Source organism: Leucopleurus acutus (genome assembly GCF_964270905.1).
Source record: "Leucopleurus acutus genome assembly, chromosome: 1".
Lineage (NCBI taxonomy): Eukaryota > Metazoa > Chordata > Mammalia > Artiodactyla > Delphinidae > Leucopleurus > Leucopleurus acutus.
Genome location: NC_139142.1, coordinates 74,346,811 through 74,373,386, shown reverse-complemented (window position 1 = coordinate 74,373,386; position 26,576 = coordinate 74,346,811). Strand labels below are relative to the sequence as shown.

At 40.7% G+C, this 26,576-nt stretch overlaps 1 protein-coding gene and 1 long non-coding RNA gene across 2 annotated transcripts in view; one reads left to right on the top strand and one right to left on the bottom strand.

Annotated features, from left to right (window-relative positions):
- LOC309965190 overlaps positions 1-26,576 on the bottom strand; it is a 91,157-nt gene that overhangs the window by 37,769 nt on the left and 26,812 nt on the right. The gene's annotated exons all lie outside the window — the stretch shown is intronic.
- Positions 371-1,347, top strand: OR6J1 (olfactory receptor family 6 subfamily J member 1; the record flags this gene model as incomplete). The annotated part of the gene is given in 3 exon segments (XM_082837118.1): positions 371-766; positions 768-827; positions 829-1,347. Coding segments are annotated over 3 exon segments (975 nt in total).

Here is a 26,576-nt window from a genome sequence, read left to right as displayed (position 1 = left end):
TTAGAATAAAGATAAAAATGAAAGGTAGTGAAAGCAGGGTATAATATTAGAGGCAAAGTAATTGTTGAAGAATTAGAAATAAAATTTTGGTTAACAAAAGTAAGCAAGAATAATTTTTGGTTTGGGGCCTTACTTAGGCCCCCCGCAACACCACTCTCGCCTCTAACACATAGACATACCAGGGACCATACATGAGAAAGATAGCCCCAAGGGAGCTCTGTAAAACAAAAATAAAGGAATCCTTCAACTCAAAATGCAACACTCACCACTTTTTCCTATCAATTCCAAATGTCCTCAGATCCCCAGAACATCACGACTCCTGGTGCAGCACACCTCTGATTGGCCATCCCCAGCAGAGGTCAGAGGAGCCATGGGGAACCACACCACTGTCACCGAGTTTGTCCTGCTGGGGCTCTCAGATGCCTGTGAGCTGCAGATGCTCATCTTCCTGGGGCTCCTCCTGACCTGCCTCCTCACTCTACTGGGGAACCTCTTCGTGGTCCTCACCCTCATGGACAGGCACCTCCACACCCCCATGTACTACTTCCTCCGCAACTTTGCCATCCTGGAGATCTGGTTCACCCTGGTCATCTTCCCCAAAATGCTGTCCAACATCCTGACAAGATACAGGACCATCTTCCTGGCAGGTTGCTTTCTTCAGTTTTTCCTCTATTTCTTCCTGGGAACCACAGAATTCTACCGACTGGCAGTGATGTCCTTTGACAGGTATGTGGCCATATGTAAACCCTTGCATTATGTCACCATCAATGAGCAAAACGGTCTGTGTCCAGCTAGTTCTTTGTTCATGGATGACAGGATTCCTTATCCATCCTCGTTCCAAGTTTCATCATATTTCAGCAGCCATTCTGTGGCCCCAATATCATTAATCATTTCTTCTGTGACAACTTTCCACTCCTGGAACTCATATGTGCGGACACAAGTCTGATTGAGCTTCTGGGTTTTATTTTGGCCAACTTCAGCTTACTGGGCACTCTGTCCGTGAAGGCCACCTGCTATGGCCACATCCTTCACACCATCCTGCAAAACCCCTCAGCCAAGGAGAGGCAGAAAGCCTTCTCAACCTGCTTCTCCCACATCACTGTTGTCTCTCTCTTCTATGGCAGTTGCATCTTCATGTATGTCCAGTCAGGCAAGGGTGGCCAGGGCGAGGACAGGAACAATGTGGTGGCCTTGCTCAATACCATGGTGACCCCGATGTTCAACCCCTTCATCTACACCCTGAGGAACAAACAGGTGAAGCAGGTGTTTAGGGAGCAGGTGAACAAGCTCTTCTTACAAAGATGTACCGGACCTGAGAGGAGGGGAGGAAGTTACCTCCTTGCCTGAACCTCTGCAAATGCAGCTTCTGTCCTGATCTCCATGAACTATCCCCTCCTAGATAGTTTTCAGCATGTCCTCGAATCTACAGTGGTTTCTCACATGCATCATTATTGGCTCACACAGTCTTCTCAGAGTACAGAAAGCTCAGCGTACCACAGCTATGTCTGGTATGTCTTAATGTTTCTGACCCTAGCCTATACCTGAGTTTCTTAATCTTGCCTCATTTTTAAGTTATAATTATAAACTTAGCATACCTTCTTCACTAGAACATTTCAAAATTGATAAAAAAATACTCTCAGTAAGAATATACTCATGATAGACTTCAGAAATATTATATATACAGAAAAATTAATGAGATGGAATGGCCAAGAAACGTTGAACAAAAAAAGTATCAGGTATTAAAAACACTAACTTAAAAACAAACAAATACAACAGTGGAATTGGATACCCTAGAAAGATAATGCAGAGTAGACATAAAGATCTAACAGATAATTAAAGTAGACTTTCTAATCAGTAAAGAAGGTCAAGTCAATAAACGATGCCAAGACTACTGGCTATAACCACATTAGAAGACTTCCTTTAAAAAAGATTGAGGTCTAGTACATAGTTGGTTATTTGGATGGGGGAAAGGTTAGAGCAGAATATCAACTTAAATGTTATATGTGCCTTAAATATTTATTTGAAATTAAAACCTAGAAACACATATGTACTCACTAGTCTATAAATATCCTTTTCTTTGAGAATGAATATAATGACTGTTGTAGTATTTCTTGTTTAAACCACATTCATAATATGAAATTTCAAGATTGGTTTCAGCAGCACAAAAATTGTAAAGATGCTTAAGAAACTATCTGTGAGCAGAATTCTAGCATTTTCGCTTTTTGTTTGTCTTTTGCCAGTCTTCACAGTCCTTGCCCACACCTCAGTCAACAATTTTTTTCCTCAATAGTCAATTTTTTTTTCAATAGATTCCAATATGGAATCTACTGAAAGGAACTGACTTCATTTTCATAGAAATAGCTTTGTTTTTAATACTCGTATTTCATTGGCTTATCTTTATTTAATTAAAATGTCATTACAATAACAAGTCCAACTATTACATCAAGGCTTAGAAACAACTGATTTTTGGTACAAGCCAACTGAAAGGAACAATAATATGCATGGGGGGGCTTCCCTGGTGGCGCAGTGGTTGAGAGTCCGCCTGCCCATGCAGGGCACATGGGTTCGTGCCCCGGTCCGGGAGGATCCCACATGCCACGGAGCGGCTGGGCCCGTGAGCCGAGGCCGCTGAGCCTGCGCGTCCGGAGCCTGTGCTCCGCAGCGGGAGAGGCCACAACAGTGAGAGGCCCGCGTACCACAAAATAATAATAATAATAATAATATGCATGGGTACAACAGAAGCCTACTAGCTGCAAAGCTAGTAGCTTCAAGGCATGCTGTGGACATCAATGATTTTTAGAAGCAGTATAGCACAAAGACTGAGAACAGCTACTAGAAACCCAGGTTCAGAACTCAGCTATTAGCCATTTGATCTTGAGTAAGCAATATTTCTTTGCAACTCAGATATATATGGAGATAATAATAGTATCTACCTCATAGAATCCTTATAAATATCAATGTATTAATATATGTTAGAATGCTTAGCACAGGGCTTGGTACAAAGTTAAGTACCATGTTAAGTGTCAGGTACTATGTTTTACTGAAGGAATAAGCTGAATAAATGAAGGTAAATGAAGAGATTACCTAGTACCTTGAAGAAAAAGTTGTTAGATCCTCACCTCATCTCTTAAACTGAAATAAATTCAGGATGAATTAAGTAGATAGATATAAACCATGAAAAAGAAAATTTAGGTAAAAATTATTTTATTAAAGACATGTAGGGAGCTTTTTTGATGGAAGAAATATAAAAATAAGTTTACAAATTTGGCTATGTAAAATTTTTAGACTTCTTTATATCAGGAAAAAAACCATAAATGCTGTAATGGCCATATGTACTTTCTATCTGCCTGCACGCATTTCCCATTCTTAAAGTAGTAGGTCCCTGATCTTTCTCAGTAAGGCCCTTCCCCCACTCAGTTCATGGAGCTGGGGTGGTGGTGACTTCATCCCTAACCAGTCAGAGCATGACCATGGTTATTGGCTCAGGAATGGCCATATCACTAAAATCAGGCCAGTGAAACCAAACAAGTCTCAATTCTGAGATACTTGTGGGAACTGGTGGAAGAGTCTCTCTGCTGGACTTGAGGTTGGGAGAAAGTAGGGAAAAAAGGAGAGAAGACACAAATTACCAATAAGGGGAATAAGAAAGTGGATACCACTATGAATTCTATAGGAATTAAAAAGTAATAATGGAACATTATAAACAACTTATGTTAATGTTTTTGACAACTTAGATGAAATGGATGAATTTCTTGAACGACACAAGCTACCAAAGCTTACCCAAAATAAAATAGATAACTCTAGCAGTCCTGAATCTTTTAAAGAAATTGCATTTGTAGTTAAAAACTTCCCCAAAAAGAAAAGTGCAGGCCCAGATGTCCTCATGGTTAACTCTACTACTTACTTTAAAAAGAGATAATACCAATGCTATAAAACTCTTTCAGAAAACAGAAGAGGAAGAAACACTTCCCAAATTAACCTATGAAGCCAGCATTATCCTGACCAAAATCAGACAAACATACTAACAAGAAAGAAGTTACAAATATCCTTCAGAACATAGATTTTAAAATTCTTAAAAAAACTTTAGCAAACTATTTCCAACAACATAGCAAAAAGGTAATAAAATACATCCTTGACCAAGTGGGGGTTATCCCACAATTACAGGATTGGTTCAACAACCAAAAGTCAATCATATGTAATTCACTACATTAACAGATAAAGGAGAAAAACCATATGATCATCTCAATAGATGCAGAAAAAGCATTTAACAAAGGTCAACCCCCATTCATGATTAAAAAAAAAAAATGGATAGCAAACTAAGATAGAAGAGAATTTCCTCTAGCTGATAAAGGATACTTATGAAAAACCCACAGTAAAATACTAAATGATGAAAGACTGAAGGCTTTCCCCTAAGATTAGGAACAAGAACTTTACAACTTCTACTCAACATTGTACTATAGCATCCCAGCCAATGCAATGGTAAGAAGAAATAAAAGGCATGCAGACATATCACGAAAGGATGCTGAATTTTGTCAACGGCTTTTTCCTGCATCTATTGAGATGGTCATGTGATTTTTAAAATTATTTACTTATTTGTTTGGCTGCGCTGGGTCTTAGTTGTGGCATGTGGGATCTTCATTGCAGTGTGCAGGATCTTCGTTGCGGCATGCAGGATCTTTAGTTGCAGCACGTGGGATCTAGTTCCCTGACCAGGGATTGAACCCCGGCCCCCTGCATTGGGAGCGCAGAGTCTTAACTGCTGGACCACCAGGGAAGTCCTGATCATTTGACTTTTATCCTTCATTTTGTTAATGTGGTGTATCACATTTCTTGATTTGTGGATGTTGAACCGTCTTGCATCCATGGACTAAATTTACTTGATCATGGTGTATGATCCTTTTAATGTACTGTTAAATGCAGTTTGCTAAACTTTTTTGAAGATTTTTGCGTCTGTGTTCATCGGGGATATTAGGTATAACATTTTTTTCTTGTAGTGTCCTTGTCTGGCTTTGGTATCAAGGTCATACTAGCCTTACAAAATGAGTTTGGCAGTATTTTCCCCTCTTCACTTTTTTGCAAGAGTTTAAGAAGGACTGGTATTAATTTTTCTTTAAATGTTTGGTAGAATTTACCAGTGAAGCCATCTAGTCCTGGATTTTCTTTCTTTTTTCCTTTTTTTTTGGGTGGAGGGGTGTTGATTACTGATTTAATCTCCTTACTAGTAACTGGTCTGTTCAGCTGATATAAAGGGAACCTACCTCTGCATAATAAGGGCCATATATGACAAGCCCACAGCTAACATTTTACTCAACGGTGAAAGCTTTTCCTCTAAGATTAGGAACAAGGCAAGGATGCCCACTCTTTCCACTTTTATAGTACCCTTTCAACATAGTACTGAAAATCCTAGCCAGAGAAATCAGGCAAGAAAAAGAAACATAAAGACTCCAAATTGCAAAGGAAGAAGTAAGGTTGTCTTTATTTGCTGATGACATTTTATATATAGAAAACCTAAAGACTCCTCTAAAAAACTGTTAGAACTAATAAACGAATTCAGTAAAGTTGCACAATGCAAAATCACCACACAAAAATAGGTTGTATTTCTATACATTAATAACAAACTATCAGAAAGAGAAACTGAGACAACAATCCTATTTACAGTAGCATCAAAAATAATAAAATACTTAGGAATATATTTTACCAGGGAGGTAAAAGATCTGTACATTAAAAACTATAAGACATTAATGAAATAAATTGAAGGGGACATAAACACATGGAAAGATATCCTGTGTTCATGGATTAGAAGAATTAATAGTGTTAAAATGTCCATAACTACCCAAAGCAATCTACAAATTTAATGCAATCCTTATCAAAACAATCCTAAAATTTGTATGGACCCACAAAAGGCCTTGAATAGCCACAGCAATCTTGAGAAAGAACAACAAAGCTGGAGACATCACATTTCCTGATTTCAAACTCTATTACAAAGCTATAATAATCAAAACAATATGGTATTGGCATAAAAACTCAGTGTTAACAGAACAGAGAGCCCAGAAATAAAACTATGCATATATGCTCAATTAATTTTTAACAAAGGAGCCAAGAATATACAACAAGTAAAGGATAGTGTCTTCAACAGGTGTTGAGAAAACTGGATATCCACATGCCAAAGACTGAAACTGGACCCCTATCTTACACTACTCACAAAAAATCAACTCAAAATGGATTGAACATAGACCTGAGTCCTTAAAACTCCTAGAAGAGAACATAAGGAGTAAGATCCTTGACACTGGTCTTGGCCATGATTTTTGGATATGACACCAAAAGCAAAGGCAACGAAAGCAAAATAAACAAGTGAGACTGCATCAAACTAAAAAGTGTCTGCATAGCAAATGAAACCATCAACAAAGTGAAAAGTCAACCTATGGAATGGGAGAAAGTATTTGCAAGACATATATCTGATAAGGGATTAATATCCAAAATATACAGAACACATAAACTCAATAGCAAAAAAAAATAAACAACCCAATTTAAAAATGGGCAAAGAGCCCGAATAGACATTTTTCCAAAGAAGACATACAAATGGCCAACAGGCAAATGAAAAGGTGATTCACATCATTAATTCTTGGGGAAGTGCAAATCAAAACCACAATGAGATATCACTTTACACCTGTTAATATGCCTATTACTAAAAAGAAAAGAGATAACGAATGTGGGCAAAGTTATGAAGAAGAGAAAACCCTCATGCACTGTTGGTGGGAATGTAACTGGTACTATCACCATAGAAAACAGTATGGCGATTCCTTACAAAATTAAAAATAGAAGTATCATAAGATCCAGCAATCCCACTTCTGGATATACAACCAAAGGAAACAAAATCATTTTTTCGAAGAGGTATCTGTATTCCCATTGCAGCATTACTCACAATAGCCAAGGTATAGAAATAACCTAAAAGTCCATTGACAGATAAATGAATAAAGAAAATGTGGTATATATAAATAATGGGATATCATTCATCCTGTAAAAAAAGAAGGAAATCCTGACATTTGTGACAGCATGGATGAACCTGGAGGGCATTATGCTAAGTAAAATTAGCCAGAGAAAGACAAGCACTGCACGATATCACTTATATGTGGAACAACAACAAAAAAAAACTAATAGAAACAGATAGTAGAAAAGTGGTTGCCAGGGGCTGGGGTGGAGAAAATAGGGAGAGGTTGGTAAAAGGGTACAAACTTCCAATTATAAGATGAATAAGGTATGAGGATCTGACGTGTAATGTGGTGAGTATAGTTGATAATGCTGTACTGTATAATCGAAAGTTGCTAAGTGAATAGAACTTAAATGTTCTCACCAAAATAAAAAGGTAATTATGTAAGGTGATGGGTATGTTAATTAACTCTGGGGTTATCCTTTAACAATATATACATCTATCAAATCATCGCCTCGTACACTTTAAATACCTTACAGGGGTTTCCCTGGTGGCGCAGTGGTTGAGAGTCCACCTGCTGATGCAGGGGACGCGGGTTTGTGCCCCAGTCCAGGAAGATCCCACATGCCGCAGAGCGGCTAGGCCCATAAGCCATGGCCGCTGAGCCTGTGCGTCCGGGGCCTGTGCTCCGCGGCGGGAGAGGCCACGATGGTGAGAGGCCCACATACCGCAAAACAACAAACAAACAAACAAAAAAACCTTACAATTTTATTTGTCAATTGTACCTCAGTAAAAAGAAAAAAAAGGGCACACAGTTTGGGGGGTAGGAGGAGGTAAAATTGTCTTTGTTTTCAAATGATATAATCATCTATGTAGAAAATCCTAAGGAATCTACCCAAAAATCTTCCCAGAATTAATGAATAAGTGTAGTAAGGTTGTAGAATACAAGATTCTTATAGAGAAGCCTATATGCTAACCTATATGCTAGCAGTAAACAATCAGAAATTGAATTTTTTTAAAAAACATTTACAACCACACCAAAAAATATGAAATACTTAGGGGTGAATTTAACAAAAGATTTTTAAGACTTGAATATGCAAGTCTGAAAACAATAAAACTGTACTGAGAAAAATTAAAGACTTTAATAATAAAAGGAGAAATATATTGATGAATTGCAAGACACATTATTACTACGATGTCACTTCTCATAAATTGCTGGTGAAATCATAAATTGGTACAATTTCATATTATCTAATGAAGTTGAAGAGCTGCATAACCCACAACCTACTAAAACCACTAAATCTAGCATTTGCCCTGGAGAAACTCTTGCATGTGTGACCAAGAGATATGTCCAAAAACATTCATAGCCACACTGCTAGAAATTGGGGGGAAGAAACTGAAAACAATCAAAATGTCTTTCCACAAAGTAATGGAAAAAGCAATGTTACGTAGTGGAATACTATACGACAGTGAAAATGAATGAATGATAAACCACATACTTTAACACGGATGACTGTCAGAAACAAAATATTGCAGTAACAAAAGAATATACACAATTTGATGCCATTTATATAAAGTTCAAAAATGTGCAAAGATAAAAATATATTGTTTAGGAACATATACACATATAGTAAAACTATAAAGGAAAGCTAGGGAAAGATAAGCTCAAAAAATTCAGGACTGCAGTTAGTTCAGGTGGGAAAAGAAGATGGAGTTGGAGAGGGCACATACAGACCATCAACAGTGTTGATGTCCTATTTCTTAAGCTGGGTGGTAGGTACATGTGTGTTCATTTTACTGTTGTCCTTCTATCTTACGTGTAGATTATAAATACACATAAGTATTTATTTAATGTATAATAAAAAATTTTAAAATAAAATACAATTAAAATCCCCATGAGACGCACTTCGAGCCAAAAATAATGGCACACAACCTGCTGAGAATTACATATAATTCTGCCAAAAGCTGGCTGAGGACTTCTCACTAAAGGATGTGAGGGTGACAGATAAGAGGAAAATGCAGGTATTTCATTTTGAGTAATGTATAGTTTATTTGGCGAGGGTGGAGGGGCAATAGGCCTTTATAATAAGTAGAGAGATTATAATATTTAAAAAGCACTTACACAAGCATCGTATCAGTTGAGCCTCATAGCAGTTTTTTGAGATGCAGTACCTAGTATTTTGATCTCCATTTTTCAACAGGGGAAGCTGAGAGTCTCATAGGTTAAGGGGACATGTCTAAGATCACACCACTGCTGGTGAGTGGCAGGGTCAGAACTGGAATCCAGACCTTCCAGTTCCAGGTCGAGTGCACTTCCAGTGTACAGATCTGCTCACCTTGAGGACAGCGTGGAAGCATGTGGCAGGGAAAGAGCTGCCAGGGGGATGTAGACTCAGAGAGGAAGAGTGGTGGGAAGACAACTTTGGCCAACTTCACAGCTTTGCCTAGGACCAAGCCTGAATCGGGGGGGTCACATCACAGCAGGACAGAAATCTCCATCGGCTGTCTCGGTTCTCATCTCCAATCTTCTCATGCCCTCTCCACATTTCCATGCCTCTGCCCACTGGTTCCAGCATTCTCTGCCTCTGGGTTCCTACCTACCTACCCCATTATGATGCTACCGACATCTTTCTTAAAAAGAGAATTTAGCCCTGTCCCAGCTTCTCCAGTCTTAAATTCCCACACACTGCTCAACAAACAACATTCTTAGGATATTGCCTTTTTATAGAGCAACAGGGACTATAAATGGTAATGTTCCTTCCCATTTTATTATTACACCACACTGCAGACTTCTGGTCTCAGTGCCCAACTTACTTCCTTTAGCGCTCTCCCTTTATCTTTCTCCAACATTGCATTAGATACTTGAGAGTTACACTATTTTAGGAATCTCAAGAATCTTCACATTGCACATGAAAAGGGTCTAAGGCCTTCTATAGTAGAAGGTAAATTACAGATATGTGGTATATATAGTATCTAGCTTTGTTCAGACTACAAAACAAACTATTCCAAATTGCCTTGCTGTGAAATAAACTCACTCATTCATTCATTCAGCCATCCATCTATCTATTTGTAACCAATAAATCAACTTCTCCACAAACCCATGGAGATATGTGGCTACATGTGGTCATATTTTTTTATTTTTTCAGTTAATTATGCAAATTCCCATTTTCTGTATTGACATCAATTCTAGTATCTGTTATTGGGCCTACCTGTTTCTCTCCTAAAGGGTCCCTGAAATCCAGTCATTACACAGAAAGGGGGTATAGCAGACAGGCTGGTCTCACACAAGCGCGCGTCTGAGCGCACACGTATCCACTCGGCCTTTCACCATTTCAACACACACCAGTGACTTCCAACATCGCCTTTCAAAGAGATTGGAAGGCTTTCTCTGGCCACAGGAGCTGCTCTGCCATGCTCACAGAACCAGGAGAAGCCACTCACCTACTCTCCTTTAGAGACGATGACTTCAGAAGAAGTCTTCTGAAAGGAACGCCCTTTAGTGAGTCCATGGTCATTTCCCTTTCTAAAGAAAACTCCCAATCTGATTCCGAGGTGCCCATTGGTCCCTTTGTGGGAGAAGACATGGCATAGGGGCTGCCTTCAGTGATTCATGGAGACTTTCAAGTTTATAGCACCTCTGTCACTTTTGAAAAGGAACATATACATTTAACCTCTATTATTTTTTTCTTGAAAACAAATCTTAGTATCAACTTCTCTCCATATCCACTGCCCCCACCTGGTTCAGGTCTCCAGCATCTGTCATGGATGACTTGTGATGGTCCCCTCACCCACCTCCCTGAGCCCTCTTTTGCCCACCTCCAGCCCATCCTCCCACAGCAGCCAGAGTGATCTTTATCAAACATAAATGGGGTCAAGTCACTTCCCTAAAACTCATTAGTAGCTTCCCTTTAATCTTCAAATAAAACTCAAATGCCTTACCTTAACCCCCAGTGTCCTTTGGTGATTTCAAGAGCATTTGATTTTCTAAGAGAGACCCAGTTGATTACAAATTGCCTTGTGTGGCCCAGGTCTAGCTGTCCAGCAGCAGCTTCTGCCTTTGCCCTTCCTCCACCACCCTCCAAACACACTGACCTCCTTCTGGTACTGGGATACACCAGCTCTTCCCCAACATGGAGCCTTTGCCCTTGTTCTTTCCTCTGGAGAGTTGCTTTTCCCCCAGCCTTGACTGTGATGAGCTCAGTTCATTCACCAGGTGTCAGCATAAATGTCACTCCCCAAAGAAGTCTTCCCTGACCATTCTGTTTACATAGATCCTCTTGCCCTCAATTTTTCTACCTCAACACCTATTTGTTACACTGACACACTTCAAATTTAAAATGAATCCTTCCTAGAACACACCCTCTCACAATACACAAAAATAAACTCAAAAGGACTTAAACATAAGACATGATACCATAAAACTCCTAGCAGAGATCATAGGCAGAATGTCCTCCGACATAAATCATACCAATCTTTTCTTAGGTCAGTCTCCCAAGGCAATAGAAATAAAAACAAAAATAAACAAATGGGACCTAATCAAACTGACAATCTTTTGCACAGCAAAGGAAACAATAAACAAAATGAAAAGACAACCTACAGAATGGGAGAAAATATTTGCAAACGATGTGACTGACAAGGGTTTAATTTCCAAAATATACAAACAGCTCATACAACTCAACAACAAAAAACAACCCAATCAAAAAATGGGCAGAAGACCTAAATAGATATTTCTCCAAAGAAGACATACAGGTGACCAATAGGCACATGAAAAGATGTTCAACATTGCTAATTATTAGAGAAATGCAAATCAAAACTACAATGAGGTACCGCCTCACACCAGTCAGAACGGCCATCGTTTAAAACTCTACAAATAACAAATGCTGGAAAGGGTGTAGAGAAAAGGGAACCCTCCTACACTGTTGGTGGGAATGTAAATTGGTACAGCCACTGTGGAAAATAGTATGGAGTTTCCTCAGAAAAGTAAAAATAGAGTTACCATATGATCCAGCAATCCCACTCAAGACAAAACTCTAATTCAAAAAGATACACACTCTTGCACTGTTGGTGGGAATGTAAATTGATACAGCCACTGTGGAGAATAGTATGGAGGTTCCTTAAAAAACTACAAATAGAACTACCATATGACCCAGCAATCCCACTACTGGGCATATACCCTGAGAAAACCATAATTCAAAAAGAGTCATGTACCAAAATGTTCATTGCAGCTCTATTTACAATAGCCCAGAGATGGAAACAACCTAAGTGTCCATCATCGGATGAATGGATAAAGAAGATGTGGCACATATATACAATGGAATATTACTCAGCCATAAAAAGAAACGAAATTGAGCTATTTGTAATAAGGTGGATAGACCTAGAGTCTGTCATACAGAGTGAAGTAAGTCAGAAAGAGAGAGACAAATACCGTATGCTAAAACATATATATGGAATTTAAGAAAAAAAAATGTCATGAAGAACCTAGGGGTAAGACAGGAATAAAGACACAGACCTACTAGAAAATGGACTTGAGGATATGGGGAGGGGGAAGGGTAAACTGTGACAAAGCGAGAGAGAGGCATGGACATATATACACTACCAAACGTAAGGTAGATAGCTAGTGGGAAGCAGCCGCATAGCGCAGGGAGATCAGCTCGGTGCTTTGTGACCACCTGGAGGGGTGGGATAAGGAGGGTGGGAGGGAGGGAGACGCAAGAGGGAAGAGATATGGGAACATATGTATATATATAACTGATTCATTTTGTTGTAAAGCAGAAACTAACACACCATTGTAAGGCAATTATACTCCAATAAAGATGTTAAAAAAAAATTCCATTCAAAATAGCATAAAAAAAACACCCAAAAAGATACATGCAGGGTTTCCCTGGTGGCGCAGTGGTTGAGAGTCCACCTGCCGATGCAGGGGACACGGGTTCGTGCCCCGGTCCGGGAAGATCCCACTATGCCGCGGAGCGGTTGGGCCCGTGAGCCATGGCTGCTGAGCCTGCGCGTCCGGAGCCTGTGCTCCACAACGGGAGAGGCCACAGCAGTGAGAGGCCCACGTACCACACACACACACACAAAAAAAATGGTGATGCTGTGAATGAGGTTATGGAGCATTTCCTACAATGGCCCTTAATCAATCATTCAACAATTATTTATTGAGTACCTGCCATATGCCTAACATTCAATCACTCGTTGGTTCAACAGAATTTTATGCTGCCGGGATCTGTGTTAGGGGCTAAAATGCAAAAATGAGTAAGATGTGGTCTCTACTCTCCAACAGCTCATTTCTGCAAAAAAAGACAAGACCACCAACTCATACAACTGAAGAATAATCTGAGTTAAATTATGTGTACTAGAACTGAATGTTCATAGAGCTCGGTGAGCTGAAATTGTAAAGATGCAAAAAACCCAAAAACCTTCTTAAAGGAGGAAGTGCCTGAAAAGAGCTTTGAAAGAGAAGTAAATAATAGATAAGCAAAAGAAAGGAGGGAAGGCACCCCAGGCTGTGGGAACAGCTTTGGCAAAAGCCAGAGGCTAAAGCAGGCTTCAGATGCTTTGGGAGCAGCGAGGAAATGGAAAGGACAAAGTAGGCTCTTCATTAGATCCGCAAACCAGTTTAAACCTCTTTCCAAAGGAATGGTGAAATTTTGATAAGGTATTGTGTGTAGGTTATGAGTCTTTTAACTGTGCCGGCTTATAATTAAACCATTGTCTCTAGTCATTGCTAGATAGCTACTGAGAAAAGCCAGTTACCCCATGCTAATGTATAACTTCTTTGTTTTATGCAAAATAGCCAGCTCTAGTCTAAAAAAGAGCTGAGGGCCTCTATTCAAGTGGAATAGAATGAAAATAAAAACCCAGGGCTTTCATGCTCACAGGGTCTTTCCTGGACACACACAGTCAGAGCATCACGTAATTTTCTCTCTTTCCCTTCTAAGAGGGTGGAAAAAGAAGCAAAAACGCTCTGCATCCCAGAAGGCCAAGAATAAGCCAGGGCCTGGCTGTCCCCATGCAAGCAGCCATGCAGGCAGATGCAGCCACCAATCCCGAAGGCAAAGAACATAGGGGACAATGGAGAGATACACTGCTGAGGAGTGGAAGAAAAGGAAGGGCTTCCAAAAAAGTCAAACTGAAGAGAAATGTGTTTGTTTATAAAATTAAAGTTCAGAGAGAACAGATAAAGAAAAACTGAAGAATGAGTAGGAGAAGCCCAAAAATGCATTTTGCTCTTTTTTTTTTTAATATCAAAGATAAAACTCCTTGACACTAATAATTAGTTAGCTAGCCAGAGTTTTTAATTTTGGTCACCCTAATGAAGAGGGTGGAGAAAATTCAGAGGAGTGATGAATAACGGTCAGAGATAAAGAGGATTGGGATTGGATAGTCTTTATTTCTAAACAGGAGAGTTTCCTAATGGTGGAGTCTGTTGTGCTAACTTTTGTAACTGAAACAGATTATAAAACGTTTTCTGAAGCTTTCACAGTAGACAGGATCCTCCCCAAAGGACATATTTACCGGGTTTTTTTGTTTGTTTTGTGGTACGCGGGCCTCTCACTGCTGTGGCCTCTCCCGCTGCGGAGCACAGGCTCCGGACACGCAGGCCCAGCGGCCATGGCTCACGGGCCCAGCCGCTCTGCTCCACGGCACGTGGGATCCTCCCGGACCCGGACACGAACCCGCGCCCCCTGCATCGGCAGGCAGACTCCCAACATATGCGCCACCAGGGAAGCCCAAGGACATATTATGGTAGGAAAAGTAGAATATATGTTTGTGAAGGATCCTTAAAGAGTCTATGGATGACTGAAGCTCTTTTTTTTTTTTAATTGTTTTTATTTTATTTATTTTTGGCTGCATTGGGTCTTTGTTGCTGCACGCGGGCTTTTCTCTAGTTGCAGCGAGCCGGGGCTACTCCTTGCTGTGGTGCACGGGTTTATTGCTGTGGCTTCTCTTGTTGCAGAGCACGGGTTCTAGGCACACGTGCTTCAGTAGTTGGGGCACACAGGCTCAGTAGTTGTGGTGCACGGGCTTAGTTGCTCCGCGGCATGTGGGATTTTCCCGGACCAGGGCTCAAACCCGTGTCTCCTGCATTGGCAGGCGAATTCTTAACCACTGCACCACCAGAGAAGCCCTGGAGCTCTTATATTGCTAGTAGGAATGCAAAATGATACAACCACTTTGGAAAACAGTTTGACAGTCTCTTACAAAGATAAACATACACTTACCATACAATCCAGCAATCCCACTTTTAGATATTTACCCAAAAGAAATGAAAATGTATGTCTACTCAAAGACTTGTATGCAAATGTTCATAGCAACTTTATTCAAAATAGCCCCAAACTGGAAAAAACCCAAATGTCGATCAACTGGTGAATAGATAAATAAATCGATGGGATACCCATACCATGGAATGCTACTCAGCAGTAAAAAGGAATAACTAATGATACAGGCAGCAACGTGGACTCATCTCAAAAGCATCTGCTAAGTGGAATAAGCCAGACACTAAAGGCTATATACTGCATGATTTTATTGGTGTGACAGTCTGGAAAAGGCAAAGGGGACAGAAATCGGATCAATGGTTACCGGGGGTTAAGGATAGGGAAAGGGAACTGATTCCAAAGAGGAGGAAAAATTGGGGGGTTATGGAACTCTTCTATATCTTAATTGCAGTTGTAATAACACAACTATATACATCTGTCAAAATATATTAATCTGTATATTTTAAAGGAGTGAATTTTACTGTATCTTAACTATACCTCAGTATGAAATCTAATTTTCCTCTCATGGTTTCCTTTTGAACTCTGTTGTCTTCTTCACTTTGAATCTCTAAAGGGCCAAAGCTTCTAATTCCAGGCCCACCCCTCCCTGGAATGAGATTACAAGGAGTCATAAGCGCTGAAGAGAACTTCTTGACAAGAAAAAGAAAGAGATGGACTGCTATGGTCTGAATGTTTGTGTTCCCCCAAAATTCATATGTTGAAATCCTAAGCCCTAAAAGTGATGGTATTAGGAGGCGGGGCCTTTGGCAGGTAATTAAGTTGTGAGGGTGGAGCTATCAAGAAGATAATTAGTGTTCATAGAAGAGATTCCCGGGAGAGCTCCCAGCCCCTCCTACCGCGTGAGATACAGTGAGAATTCTGCGCCCTGACCCATTACAGGGCCCTCCCACACCATGCTGGCACCCTGATCTCACACTTCCAGCCTCCAGAACCGTGAGAAATAAATGTCAGGTGTTTATAAGCTACCCAGTCTGTGTTATTTTGTTATAGCACCCAGAATGGACTGAGACAGGGTCCCCCAATTGTTTCCAAGAAATCATTGGTAAAATTTGTCCTGCACAAAGAAATGCCGCTGGCCAATCATAGAATATACAGAGGAACAGAGGACAGGATCAAAGACAAGGATGCTTTCTCTCCACGTCTAAATGGAACCAAGGGAAGGCTGTCAGCGTGGTTTAGACGGAGGTTTCACAGAGTAGGCTATGGCCAGCAAGTGAAGCCGAGGCACCTTCCTAGCCCTCCCAGCTGGGAGTGTTCCAGCCACTCTGGGACGCCCCAAAGTGTAGGCACAGGGATGGCTTCCCCCACTCCACCAAGGTTCACAAAAGCCAAACGGTGACCTGACAGGGCACCTGTGAGACACGGGCAGACGTCATTTCTGCTCATGGTGCCTGGACAGTTGGCTCCAGAGCTCCTACTGCAGATGATGCCAGGTTCCCAGCCAAGGATGGGCCGATGAGGTCTCTGGTGCAGTCTAGCCATAGGGTCCTGAATCATGGAACTCACCAAGTACTGTCTCTGATGGGCTTGTCTGAGGATGGCCAGGATAGGAAAATTACTATCAAACACCAGGATCAGGCCCCAAGTATCTGGGCCTGACTCATGCCAATCCTGGGAGCAAGGTAGTGATGGGAAATGGAGTTCTACCCTGTTCTACCCTGCCAGGATAGAACAAACATTTCAGGTGTTTGTTGAAGGGACTTCTGATACAAAGAAAAAAAGAGAATGTATTCAAATTTCACACAAAATGGTTTGAAAATTCATATCCTACTACCCAAGTAGAGTCTCCTGTATAACTCTGCCCCCCACACCCACCGCAAACACAAACACAAACACACACACACACCATCTCTCCAAAACGTTTCCACTTACACTCATCCATGTTCATCTTCAGGAGTAAGAACAAACAAATAATGCTTGCTATTTGCCAGGTATTCCTCTAAACATCTTACTAAATTAACAACATTGAAGGTATAGTATTATCCCCATTTTACAGGTAGGAAACTGAGGCTCAGGAAGACTTAACGTGTCTAAAGTTACCTAGTTGGTAAGTGACAAAGTGGAGTTTAAATCCAGGCTGTGTGGCACTGAAGACCAGTTTCTGCCACATTTGCCGACACGTCTATTACCAGGCTCCTCACAAGTCTGTGCCCACAACCAGCACATGCCCAGCTTTTCCCTAGAGCAGACTCAGGTGCATGGAGGGAGCTGTTTGCCAAGTGCAGCTGCATCCCTTCTAGAAGAGAAGACACCAGGAGTCAGGCTGGGAGGAGATTAGAGCTCATTCAGCCCACTGGTTTTGAAATTTTTGTGGTTTTTTTCCATGAAATGTGATGAACGTTTCAATTCTTTCCCCAGAAAAATGCTTTACAAGTTCACAGACCCCCTGAACCTTGTCCACGAACTCCAAATTAAAGGCCCTGATCTATTCAAATCCCTTCATTTTAGAGCACCTGATTTGACAGTAAACATTCAATACACTATTACGGTTGTAGTTGTTCAAGGTGGAAAAAAAAGAAAGAGAAAATCCTGAGACTTAAGAAAAGGTGAAATGGTGGACCCAAGGCCACACAGACAGTGAGTGACTGAGTTGGAAACAAACCCAAGACTTTCAGGCCAGGGCTCTCTCTACCCCATCACCTTGAAACAAGGCCTTTTGGAGTTTTCTTTCAGCCTTTTTAGATTTTTACCTTCATCCCATAAAGACCCAAGTAGTGCCAGCCAGTTGTATGGACAGATGTGAAACAAGAGGGCAGTCAGGGAGTTGAGAAGCTCCCATGTTCCACCTCTCTCCAGGCCCCTCTTTTTCCTCAACTGTCCATGTTACCCCATTATCTTCTCACCCACACACCCCCTTACATCCACCAGAAATACCTACGAACACAAAAGGAAGGTGGCTGCTAGCAAAGAGATCCAGATGACACCAATTGCATGATAGCGGCCTCGCTAAGCCCACATCAGGATGTACCATGATTCTCTAACATACACAGAGTCAAACAAGCCATTCTCTTCTCTCCCTGCCTTTAAAGCAATTGTCATAGGGAAGTATTGGGGTGGGGAACAGTGAAGGGATCCTTTCTTTGAGACTTCCAAGAAATATAACACCCCCTCTTCCAGTGTCTCACTTGCAAAATGTACTTCCTGGTGTCAACTGAACACTCCAGGCTCACTGAGAGTCCCTTTCCTCTGGTTCAAGCTCAGGCCATCAAATCTTCAAAGATCAGAGCTCCTCCTAGCCCATTCTCCTGTCTAATTAATTCAATACCTAGTATCTTGCATTCCTAAGTCCTTTCATCTAATTCTTTGGTCATTTTTATGATCTGTCTACAGACTATTTTAAATGTCTTATTTTAGTTATTATAGCATTAAACTGAACCCAATGCATGAAGAAGGCTCTAACGAAAGATGACTAAACAGAATTACTCTTTAACTCCTATTTAAACTCCTATGACTCCTAGTTAACTCCTACTATGACTAGTAGTCATATTCAATTAATGGTATCCACCATCATGTTGGAGTTTTTAACAACATAATATAGGTCATCTGATATCTATTTTACTTGAAAGGAAATATGGCCCTTAAGTGACAGTGCATCCCTGGAGGAGAAGTAACTAAGAGTACATGGGATTGAAGAGTTGACCTGGATATATTCAGGCTCCACCATCTATTCTATACCATAGAGAGCCTCCTTCAGCCTCAACTCTTGCTTTTAAAGATGAGAATAATGTTTATTTCAACATCTAAAAATGGCAAAATAAAATTAAAATACCCTATGTTGTAGAAGATTCAGAGAAAAGATGCTCTCCAAAAGCAAGTGTGATTCCTGGGAATGTGGGGGAAATGCATTGAAATGTGCAGACCTACTGATCCAGTTATTCCACTTGTGGACAAAGAATGTCACCTGCCATATCCCTAAACAAAGGATGTTAACTGCCATCAAACCATCAGCCACTGCTCCAGCCCCCAGTGGTGCACCCTGAGGGGAACTCAGGAAGGAGAAAAACAGGATACTGGCCCTAGATATTCAATACTTAAGATGCATATCAAATGAATGATTTCAATGAGCCCAGAGTCTTGCATCTTCCCACAGAGAGAAAAGCGCTAAATTCATTAACTTGATGTATCTGGTTTTCTTTAATTAATAGTAATCTTACAATGTTCCAACTACCTGTTTTTTTGTTGTGAAAACTCCTATATATCCTGGCTTCTCCCTCATCTCTTCGGAACAGTCCCTCAGAGATATCTGAGGGGCTGTCTCCCAAGCTTAAGTCCTCAGTAAGTCCACCAAATTAAACATAATTCTCAACTTTTAGGTTCTGCATTATTTTTCAGCCGACAGTTTTGGCAACCAAAGAAAGGACCCAGGGGAGACTTCTTTCCTTCACCTGAACTCTACAAGAACTGAAGCCTTGGTACCAGAGGAGGCCTCTTGTGCCCATCCACCGCCTCAGAGAGTCGAGATGAATTTGGGTGAGTCTCTTCTTGTTCTCAGATCTCCCAATTATTGACTTATTATCCTGAGTTTTGGCAGTGTCTAACAGGTACCTGGCTCCCCAGTTGAAAGATACTGGGGAAACCCAGTTGAAAGACACTGGGAGTTGTTCAGTTGAGATAGTGAACAATCTGGACTGGGTGATTAGGTGAGAGGCTGGACTAACATTTTTGCCTCCAACTAACACTCAGCCAGGTTTATGTTCATCCAAACTTACACTTACGGTCTTCCCTGGTGGCACAGTGGTTAAGAATCTGCCTGCCAATGCAGGGGACACGGGTTCGAGCCCTGGTGTGGGAAGATCCCACGTGCTGCGGAGAAACTAAGCCCACACGCCACAACTACTGAGCCTACACTCTAGAGCCCGTGAGCCACAACTACTGAGCCCGTGTGCCACAACTACTGAAGCCCGCGCACCTAGAGCCTGTGCTCCGCAACAAGAGAAGCCACCGCAATGAGAAGCCCGTGCACCGCAACGAAGAGTAGCCCCTGCTCGCTGCAACTAGAGAAAGCCTGTGCGCAGCAACGAAGACCCAACGCAGCCAAAAATAAATAAATAAATAAATAAATAAAATTAAAAAAAACTTACAAGTACTTAATTGGGAATAAAAGGAAATCTTGCCCTAAAAATGGTCAATATGGGGCTCTTATTGCATACACAGTTAAGTTACAGAAAACAGGCCATAAAACATCTTTTATGAATTCTGACCTTAAAGAAACAAAAGCCCTTCTAGGTGGATCTTGCATTTCTCTCCTGTGAGATGTAAATATTCCACCTGATCTTCTTTAGGCATTGTGTGTGTATGTGTGTGTGTTGTGTGGTTTTTTGGGGTTTTTTGTTTGTTTGTTTGTTTTTGCCGTACGAGGGCCTCTCACTGTTGTGGCCTCTCCCGTTGCGGAGCACAGGCTCTGGACGCGCAGGCTCAGCGGCCATGGCTCACGGGTCCAGCCGCTCCATGGCATGTGGGATCTTCCCGGACTGGGGCACGAACCCATGTCCCCGGCATCGGCAGGCAGACTCTCAACCACTGCGCCACCAGGGAAGCCCTGTGTGTTGCGTTTTGAGAACTTAGTCTCTACCACCATCCAGAAGATACACATATTCTGTACATTTGTCAGCCAATTGAATAGACTGGGATTCTGAGCAGTCTTTTTTCTGACTGTGTCAACTCTCGGGCTTTTTGACATCTTAACCTTCATTGCATCAGCTATACAAGGAAGGCCTTTACTTTCTTAGGCTATTTGGGGGGAATAAACTTTCTGGATCTTGTATAGGTGGCATTCTTCATACTCTCTTGTGGGGACACCTCTTGTGTCTTATTGGTTTGAGTCACTATTAAGATATATCTCATCAATGCCCAGATGATGGATCCTTTAAATTGGAGAAACTTCTAAATTGGTAAATTTTTAAAGCGCTCTCCTTATAAACAGCTGTTTTATTGGTACTTACGAAAAAAACAGATTAGATGGTGGAAAATATATATACATATATAAAATGTTTAACCTAAGAACTATCTTAATTTAAAAAAATGGTTTGAGAATCCTTATTTGTGGTCTCTGCTTCCCCTCAATAAGTCTTATAGGTGCTAATAAAAAACATTAGGATAATTTATATTAATTAGGTTGATTAACAAGGAAGTAAGAAAAAACTGAAGTAAAGTCTAGAGACTTCCTCCCAACAAGGTGGAAATTTTAAGGGGACTCATCCCAAAAGGATAAAAATCTTTCAATGATTATTAAGAAAGGGGATAAATAAAACAGACATTAATAGGATTAAAAACAAAAAAGTTTTGATACAACGCTACCTAAGGTTGAATGGGTCAAAGGGGCCCCTTATTGGTCCCTAACTGTGTGGTCAGTTCACTCAACATGGCTGTCCTCTTGCTCTTTGTACAGCCCCTGATCAACCAGTCTCTGCTTCACCTGCACCCTACTCATGTGAACATGCTTACCCCCTGTCCTTTAGACCAGAAAGTCTCCACCTGCTAGTTTATTAAAGGGAAACATCTGTCCTTGTGAGGGTCATTGACCTGAGGGGCTGTGAGGGGCATGCCCCAGCTGCTGGTTGCCCTGGTAACTGATGAGCCAACCCAATGTCAATTCCCCCTATAAATGGTAGCCTCCTTCTCCCCTCAGTAGTAAAGACTGCTGCTGTGTCCTGCCTGCCATCTGTCACACACAGCTGGATGTCACTCCAGGACCTCGATGCAGGTATGTAAGATCCCCTGTCTATTAAACCACTGACGTCTCTGTCGCTGTCTTGGGGCTCTTTCTTCGGTCTTGAGGCTGGGCAACTACAAGGCTTGCAGGCCCACAGAGTGCAGCGCAATTTAAAGGGCCCCAAACAAGTCTGCTCTATTTACCCCAGTTTAAAATATACGTATTTAAAAGGATGGAAGAAAGTTGCAGTGAGATACCTGATCAACAATTTCTTGAGCCAAGTGAAAAAAATTAAGATAAGGGCCTGAGACCCTTGGCTCAGCCTCTCACTGGGGACCCCAGAGACTTTTATACCAAAAAAAGATAAAATGGTTGGGATAAAAAGGAATGTTTCTGAACTCCTTGTAAGACCAAGGCTTGTTGATGGCATCTTAATGGAAACTAAGGTTAAAAGTATAAAAGTTGATAGAATTAAGGTAAAAGTTTATCAAAATTGGTATATTTAAATGGGCTTTATGTAAGATGGTTCCATCTCTTTTGCCTAAGTATATTGTGGGACAGACATCATGTCTCACTGGAGAATGCTTCCTCTGCCTGGTATTATAAGACACGGCATATGAATCTGCCCCTAAGGAAATATTAAATATACTAAAGGAAACCAATAGGGTTACCTGGGCCTGTACAATATAAAGTAAAAACTGGGAGCAATATTCAGGGGCAAATTAAAAAAAATCATAGAGATTTTGCTCTGGATTTAACCTCAGAAAGAGGACCTTTGTTAAATGCCTTATGCCAGCTTTTGAAGCCATGATAAATTAAACCCTAAAATTCTAGAACATAGAACTCTTGAATTTCAGTTTTGTTGGAAATCTCATTGATATAAAAAAGCAAATAAAAGAAAATATGGTTTGGCAAATCAATCTTTTAATATCATGTAGGCAACAAACCAGTTCTTTGGAGACTTAAAAGCAACTGTCTTTGTCTTGAAAATCTCTACAAATCAGAAATGTAAATATAGCCCACAATGACCTGAGCCTGAGCCTAATTAGCTCAATCAGGTAAAACCAGAAACCAAGGTTAAAAAAAAGAGAGAAAGGCCTTTTTGTTTTTTTTGCTGTACACGGGCCTCTCACTGTTGTGGCCTCTCCCATTGCGGAGCACAGGCTCCGGACACGCAGGCTCAGTGGCCACGGCTCGCGGGGCCCAGCCGCTCTGCGGCATGTGGGATTTTCCCAGACCGGGGCACAAATCCGTGTCCCCTGCATTGGTAGGCGGACTCTCAACCACTGCGCCACCAGGAAAGCCTGAGAAAGGCCTTTTTAAACTCAAACTGCTAGAAAGGCTCCCTCACCCAGAAGGCTCCCTCACTCAAAACCTAATTCATAGCCTCCTTAAGGGTTTATCAAGGAAAAGAACAAACTTTAAGTCTTTCCCACAAATAGTAAATCCTTAGTCATCTGAGCGAATAAATTTAACTTCTTCCAACTGTTATTTATAAGCTAGTAAGTTTATATTGTAATATCTGATTCATAACTAAGTTTTTTAAGTGAAACTATGAGATCTCTAGTTTTGTCTGTTTAAATGTCTGTGTACACATCATACATATGAGATGTCACTACCTCTGGATACACTCTCAAAATTAAATTTATAAAAGACCTCTATTTAGTTGACTTAAAAGTAAGTGCTTACAAACTAAATATTTCTAAATATAAAGGAAACTGGCCAGAATGAATTTCAGGTTCACGTGACCTAGGAAATATTCAATATTAAATTAATATCTATTAATATTAATAGCTTTTTAAGCTTGCTGACTTAATCAATATAGACATGTTTTTTATTGTACCAAGATTTACTGAAGGTCAATAAGTTCATATTATTTGTGTTGCAGAGTTTGTCAGCAAAAAAAAAAAGAAATTAACTTGGTATGGTGATATTTTATAAGTTTAAAGTTACCTGAGATAAGAATTTTCAGGTGAACTCTTAGGAATAATTATGTTTTGGGTATGTCTGTCTAAAATAGTTTCTCCAGATTTTTGGTAATTTGAGCTTTGCTAAATTAAGTTAAATGATGGGAATTCATAGAATATCCAGGTCATTTCAAATAATATAAAATACTGGAATATTAATTGCTAAACAAGTCTAAATTTGCCTACTTTTGTCTCCTTACAAGAGGGAAGCTAAAGGTGTTTGGGTTTATTAGACGCACATCTTGTACCACATTGAAGAAAGAAATTATTCTCTGAGAAAATGGATGTTTCTCCTGGTTATGGACTATTCCAATCAGAAAATGCTGATGGGGGCTTCCCTGGTGGTGCAGTGGCTAAGAATCTGCCTGCCAATGCAGGGGACGCGGGTTCGGGCCCTGGTCCAGGAAGATCGCACATGCCACAGAGCAACTAAGCCCATGCACCACAACTACTGAGCCTGCGCTCTAGAGCCCGCAAGCCACAACTACTGAGCCTGTATGCCACAACTACTGAAGCCCATGCACCTAGAGCCTGTGCTCCTCAACAAGAGAAGCCACTGCAATGAGAAGCCCATGCACCACAACGAAGAGGAACCCCCGCTCACCACAACTAGAGAAAGCCCGCAAGCAGCAACAAAGACCAAATGTAGCCAAAAATAAATAAATAATTTTTTAAAAAAATTCTGGTATGACAAACAATTCACAATTACTTGTTCCTTGTCAGTTTTCACTAGAGATTAAAGTTTTTTAGGGTTAAATTTTTAATATGTAATTAAAGCTAATAAAATATATTAAGGGAAACATTTCAGTATGCAAGGAGAACGTGACTTTCAGCAAAAGAAGGTATGAGGAATGGAAGTACATTGTGTTAAGGGGAAATAGTGATTTTTGTCCTACAACTGGTTGTTTCTGGATGGAAAAAGGAACTAATATAGATACAGAAAGTTGTGGAAGGTTTGTAGAAAGGGAGCCCTGAAAAAGGAGTTTTATGCATGGTCAGGCTGGGATCAGATTAAACTTAATTAGGCGAATGGCTATTGTTCTTAAAAGTAGGCTGTTGCAGGACTGGATTTTGTTCTTCTCTCTGTTAAGAGAACAAAGTTTTCTTAGAATACTGCTTTTGATAACAGATTGTGTGAGCTTCTTTGCCTTTAAGTGATCTGCATCTGTTTTTTGAAATCTTTTGTCACTTTGGTTAAGTGAATAAGTATTATTTTGTAACCAAGCAGGACCCTATGCGGCCTTCCCAGGACAGACCTCTCTCCCCATATCCTCTGCCTGCCTCCTCTTTGTAGAAAAGCTGGGTCTCCCAGGCCTCCCCTGAGTCACAAAAGCCTTGTTCAAGAATTAATCATTGAAATAAGTCAGACAAAGACAAATACTGTATAATATCACTTACATGTGGACTCTAAAAACTACAACAAACTAGTGAATATAACAAAGAAGCTAACTCACAAATAGAGAACAAACTAGTGGTTACCAGTGCAGAGAGGGAAAGGAGGAGGGGCAATAAAGGGGTAGGGGATTAAGAGGTACAAACTATTAGGTATATAATAAGCTACAAGGATGTATTGTATTGATACAACATGGAATATAGCCAATATTTTATAACTATAAATGGAGTATAACCTTTAAAAAATTGTAAATCACTGTATTGTACACCTGTAATTTATATAATATTGTACATCAACTATACTTCAATTTAAAAAAGCAAATGATACAATTTAAAAAATGTTAAAAAAAAGAGAATTAATAATTTAAAGGATGAGAACATGTAGTGACAAAAATAGCAGTTGGGCTAGGAAAACTGTTTTACAGATGCTAAAACCCCCACCAAATGGACGAAGTTAACTACTTGATGACCATGAACATGTCGAGACCTACTGGAGCCTGAGAACTGATAATGTTAATTGACACTGCCCTGTTAACCTCACCATCAACCAATCAGAATTGTGCATGAGCTGATCACACATCCTCCTATTCCCCTCCCTCACCTTGTCTTTAAAAATGCTTCCCCAGTAGAAGAGGACATAGGCAAAATATTCTCTGACATAAATCATAGCAAAGCATTCTTAAGTCAGTCTCCTAAGGCAAAAGAAATAAAAGCAAAAGTAAACCAATGGGACCTAATTAAACTTACAAGCTTTTGCACAGCAAAGGAAACCATAAACAAAGTGAAAAGACAACCTACAGAATGGGAGAAAATATTCCCAAATGATGCGACTGACAAGGGCTTAATTTCCAAAATATACAAACAGCTCATACAGCTCAATATCAAAAAAACAACCCAATCAAAAAATGGGCAGAAGACCTAAATAGACATTTCTCCAAAGAAGATATACAGGCAGTCAACAGGCACATAAAAAGATGCTCAACATCTCTGTTAGAGAAATACAGATCAAAACTATAATGAGGTATCACTTCACACCAGTCAGAATGGCCATCATCAAAAAGTCTTCAAATAATGAACGCTGGAGAGGGTGTGGAGAAAAGGGAATCCTCATAAACTGTTGTTGGGAATGTAAATTGGTGCAGCCACTATGGAGAACAGTATGGAGGTTCCTTTAAAAAACTAAAAATAGGGCTTCCCTGGTGGCGCAGTGGTTGACAGTCCGCCTGCCGATGCAGGGGACGCGGGTTCGTGCCCCGGTCCGGGAGGATCCCACATGCCGCAGAGCAGCTGGGCCCGTGAGCCATGGCCGCTGGGCCTGCGCATCTGGAGCCTGTGCTCCGCGGCGGGAGAGGCCACAA